Source organism: Meleagris gallopavo, chromosome 4, assembly GCF_000146605.3.
Source record: "Meleagris gallopavo isolate NT-WF06-2002-E0010 breed Aviagen turkey brand Nicholas breeding stock chromosome 4, Turkey_5.1, whole genome shotgun sequence".
NCBI classification, from domain to species: Eukaryota; Metazoa; Chordata; class Aves; order Galliformes; family Phasianidae; genus Meleagris; species Meleagris gallopavo.
Window position 1 is genome coordinate 20530448 of NC_015014.2, and position 4877 is coordinate 20535324.

The 4877-nt window shown below is 43.9% G+C and overlaps 1 protein-coding gene across 2 annotated transcripts; it reads left to right on the top strand.

Annotated features, from left to right (window-relative positions):
* Positions 1 to 39: 39 nt before the first annotated feature.
* Positions 40 to 4205, top strand: HNRNPDL (heterogeneous nuclear ribonucleoprotein D like). Of its 2 annotated transcripts, XR_793244.3 has the most exons (8): positions 40 to 237; positions 356 to 517; positions 1106 to 1237; positions 1352 to 1466; positions 2293 to 2460; positions 2676 to 2773; positions 3155 to 3258; positions 3934 to 4205. XR_793244.3 is itself a non-coding variant. In XM_010709707.3 (7 exons), the coding sequence occupies exons 1-6, from the start codon at positions 73 to 75 to the stop codon at positions 2744 to 2746; spliced, it is 813 nt and encodes a 270-aa protein (XP_010708009.1). In that variant the 5' UTR covers positions 40 to 72; the 3' UTR covers positions 2747 to 2773; positions 3934 to 4205. The 2 variants fall into 2 exon arrangements, 1 of the variants encoding a protein (XP_010708009.1); XM_010709707.3 differs by lacking the exon at positions 3155 to 3258.
* Positions 4206 to 4877: the final 672 nt, after the last annotated feature.

Here is a 4877-nt window from a genome sequence, read left to right on the forward strand (position 1 = left end):
GACGTCAGTGACGGGGGTGGGGTTTCCCCGCGCTGCGTGCCCCGCCCACACGTGCCGCTGCCTCGCAGGAAAATGTTCATCGGCGGTCTGAGCTGGGACACGAGCAAGAAAGACCTGACCGAGTACCTGTCCCGCTTTGGAGAGGTTGTGGACTGCACGATTAAAACCGACCCGGTGACCGGGAGGTCGCGGGGCTTCGGGTTCGTGCTTTTCAAGGACGCTGCCAGCGTGGAGAAGGTGCGTGGATGGGCCTCGTGTCGGGGGGGGTAAGGGCTGTGCGTGGGCCTCGGGTCCTTTGCTGTGTGCTACGCACATCTGTCGCAGTAATCTGAGGGCTTCAACCTGTGCCTTCCAGGTGCTGGAGCTGAAGGAGCACAAGCTGGATGGAAAGCTGATCGATCCCAAGAGGGCAAAAGCCCTCAAGGGGAAAGAGCCGCCCAAGAAGGTGTTTGTTGGTGGGCTGAGCCCGGATACCTCTGAAGAGCAGATCAAAGAGTACTTTGGTGCTTTTGGAGAGGTAAGTTGTGGCCCCATGTAAGATAAATGCCGTTTTCCAAGGGAGTATTGCCTTAAAACAAGTGGAGAAAGCTGAGTTGGACTTCTCTGGAGCTAGACGTTGTTAAAACACAGTTTGTTAACAGCTCTGTACTGCTGGAGTGGGATAACTTGTTAGTGTCAGAAGTTCTGAACGCTGCAGCATCCTGTGAGTGGATGAGCTAACAGAATCATAACACCATTACGGTTGGATAAGATCTCTAAGATGACTAAGTCCAACCCCTGCCCATCCTCACCATGCTCACTGACTATGTCCCTCAGTACCACTTCTCCACTGTTCCTGGACACCTTGGGGATGATGAATCCACCCCTCTGGGCAGCCTGTGACAATGCCTTGCTGCTCTTTCAAAGAAGAAATCCTTTGTAATATCCAACCTGATGTATGTCCCTGTGGCTGGATGTCCATAGCAGATGGCCTTGACTCTGTCAAAGTAATATTGCAAGTCCAAGTAGAATGTGCTGTAAATACAGCCAATGAAATGTGGATTGAAAGGTGTTGGCACAGGTTGTGTATTGATTTTCACGCATCGATACCTACTTCTCATTACAGATCGAAAACATTGAGCTTCCCATGGACACAAAGACAAATGAAAGGAGGGGCTTCTGCTTTATCACATACACAGATGAAGAGCCAGTAAAGAAGTTACTAGAAAGCAGATACCATCAGATTGGTTCAGGCAAGGTAGTGATGCTTTCTCACTAGTATGTGGAATGGGCAGCCTGTCAGCTTCCGTGAAGGCAGCTGACAGAACGGTCCTGTAATTCTTCACAAGTTAAAGGTTTTTTGTCTTAACAGTGTGAGATCAAAGTAGCGCAGCCCAAAGAGGTGTACAGGCAACAGCAGCAGCAACAGAAAGGAGGAAAAAGCAATGCGTCTGGTGGACGAGGCGGTGGAAGGGGACGTGGACGGGGTGAGTGCTCTGGTTATTGGAATTTGTGTAAAAGTATTGAAGGTGTCTGAAGCTGTTTCAGGTTGCATGTGAGACTTTTTAAAAAAATATATATATATATAAATAATAATAATTAATATATATATGTATAAAGGATTAGTTTAAAAAGAATTATTTTCTTAAATTAAATTCCACTTTGGTTCTTGTAATAGATCTTGGAAGTAAAAGAATCTCTGCTTGCATTCGAGTGCCCAGATGACAAGTAAAACATAGATTGTTTTTGTAGACCTGTAGTTCAGTGCATAATAAAATGTCTAGTATAGCTAGTTATCTTTTTGTGTGAGGGGATGTTGGCTTGCTTGTAGGTGAGAAGTCATGAGCCACTGGCTAAAGAGATGGTCACTTGTCAACGCCTTGCAAAGAGGCCAGCAGTTATCACAGGTTAATGCATGTCAGGATTTACAAAGTCAAGCAGCCACAAGTAAGATGATGCAGTCAAACTGAGCTTGTGTTATAACCTTGTTCATGTAATTAATGATTTAAAAATGGAAGTTGGGAAAACTACAGGAACTTGGTTGTGCATGCTTTTGGTCTTTCCTCCTGAATGGCAGGAACTAGCGTGTTCTTTCATCTAATGTTTTTTTTGAGTGATTGGATCTTTCAGGCCATCTCTGATAGCCAAATGAGATTGATCAATTATTTTAGCAAATTAGTTATCTGCTGTGGGAAGTAAGAGGGTTCATACAAGTAGTAATTTTGGGAAAGAAAAATTATAAGCTAGATAAAGTGGTATGTGAAGACTGAGATAGTCACAGAACTTGTTATTAAATGCTCTGCCTGGTTTCAGGTCAGGGTCAAAACTGGAATCAAGGATTCAATAACTATTACGATCAAGGATATGGAAACTACAATAGTGCTTACAGTGATCAAAGCTACAGTGGCTATGGAGGATATGACTACTCTGGGTACAACTATCCCAATTACGGATATGGACCGGGATACACAGATTACAGTGGTGAGTGATTTTGATCTTCAAGATCATTTGTGCATCTTTAAACAGAGGCCTCATACACTGTTCTGCAACAGCTCTTTCTTGTAAGGCGTGGCTTGAAAAAGCCATTTTTTGGGGGTGATGTTCTGCATGAGAGGACTTAAGAAGGACGAGTAGATTGTTTATTTCAATACTTTTGGTGTGTTTTGTTTTTTTTTTCCTTGCCGTGTTGCCAATAGGTCAACAAAGCACATACGGAAAGGCGTCCCGTGGTGGCGGCAATCACCAAAACAACTACCAGCCGTACTAAAGCTGTACCTTGTCCCTGAGGAAACAGGTGTGTACATGAGCGCGAGGTTCACTCAAAGTATGCTAATCTAATTTAAAGATCAATAGACAAATGAGTAAAACCTTGTATAGTGTGACTTTTTTCTTTAATTAAGCTTTTGTTAACTTAAAAATACCTTTTTTTTTTTAAAACCAGCTTTGCCTACCGTGTCTATAGATCTTTAACTTTGTAAAAACGTGACTTTATCTTCTTTAGTACTTCAGAAAAACATAAGAGTTTTTCTGTTTTGCGTTGTGTACCAGGTGATCTAGAGGAATAATTAAACTTATTAGAAGTATTAACAGGTAAAGTACTGAAATGGGTACAACTTAAGGAAAACAAGAATGTTATCTTCTAACTCTGACATTATACCTTGTTTGTACCCGCCAGCGGGAACTTCATTGCAGGCCGTGTGTCACCCTGACCACGTCTATCTCTGGGGTCGCACGTTGCAGGCAGAGCGCAAGGCATACACCAGAAAACGCTGTCCTGTGGTATGGTCTCTTCCAACTTCATGTACCAGCGTAAAGATTAAAGTGGAAAACTTCAGACTATGGCTTCTTTTTTTAATCTTTTTGGAGACTAAGTGTCTTAACTTAAATGGTTTTTTGCAGGAGTAAAAGTACATAAATGCCTTTACAGCTTAATCATTTGGTCTTCTGTTTAGTGTTGTATTTCAATTGTGGAACCTCATTTTAAGTGTGCATTGTTTAAGATTTAATGCTTGCTTTTTTCTTTTTATAGCTAATAGTGAAATCTGCAAACCAAAACGAACTTTTAAATCTGGAAAGACATTAAAGATCATATGCACGTGAACTGTTGGAAGTACACCAACCTGATCTGTTTATCTGTATGAACGATGGCTGTGCAAATAATGGGAAACCCCGTTTTGGCAGTGTTTCCAGAGAAAAATCTGATCCAGAGCCCAATAATTAGCCGAATTGGAATGCTTGTTGTTCTGGAACAGCTTCCCGAATGGCAGTATTCGGGAAGACAAATTATCAGTGGGTAACAAAACCTCTTGTGTTACCTTAAGATATATGCATATGATCTTTAACAGTGACGAAAGGAATATATAGAAGACTTAAAGCAGTTCATGAAAATGGACCTTTTAACAATTCTTGTAGTATTTTGCAGAGAGCTGACATATATTTTGTCTTCATTTTTAGGTAGAGATGCTGCAGCAAAGACACCTTGCAAAGCATCGGGCATCAGTGGAGGGTGGTCTTCGTGAGAGGAAATGACTATTTTGTAAAAGACTTTTAGTGTATGACACAACTGTGTCCAACTGTATATAGCGGCCGACTAGTTTTCTTTTATGGTTTTTACTTTCTTTTTTTTGCCATTCATGTTGCGAATGTGGAATTGTGTTTATACAAAGTTTATTTGTATAATTTCATGTTAAAGGATTCTCTAATAAATGCTTCCTGAAGTGAATATAGTCTTCACCTTGGCTGTGGACTAAGTTGTGTCTGAGTGGTATGAACAGACTTCTAATATGAGGAAGAAAGGTGGGCTCGTTGGTACTCACAACTGAGCTGTGGGGCAGGGATGCAGCTGCTATTTTATGATTCTGTCTTTGTTGTGGGTGTGAACTGCTGCTATGGACTAGGTCAGCAGCCGTTTGGAGCACAGCACCATCTATGCAAATGAAGATCGGTGCTCTTGGCACTCTTCCAGCTGTCTAGAAGGAGGGATGGAGTTTAGATGTTGCAGCGTTTCTAGTGTAGAGCAAAGGCTGTACTTCTCCACAGTTGTTGCGCTGGGGCAATCATCAGTTTCTGACTGATGACTCGGAGGTGGGAGAGGAGCCGTTACCCCCCCGTCACCAGGCCTGCCCCACTCCGCGCAGCTTGAAGGCAGACTGTAGGGTGCTGCTCGCGGTAACTGGGAGCTTTATCGCAAAGGAGCCGCGGCCGAAGCCCGCCATCAGCCCTGAGGCCTTCCCGGGCCTCCCGCTCCCGCCATCGTCTCCCGGTGCGGCTGTGGCGGTGGCGTCGTCACGTGACGCGCCCGCGCGCTCCTTCCGTCCGCCATTTTAGGTTGTGTCGGCGGCGGCGCCATTAAAATAAGGCGGCTGGGAGAAGAAGGAGAACTCGGGGCGCTCGGGCCG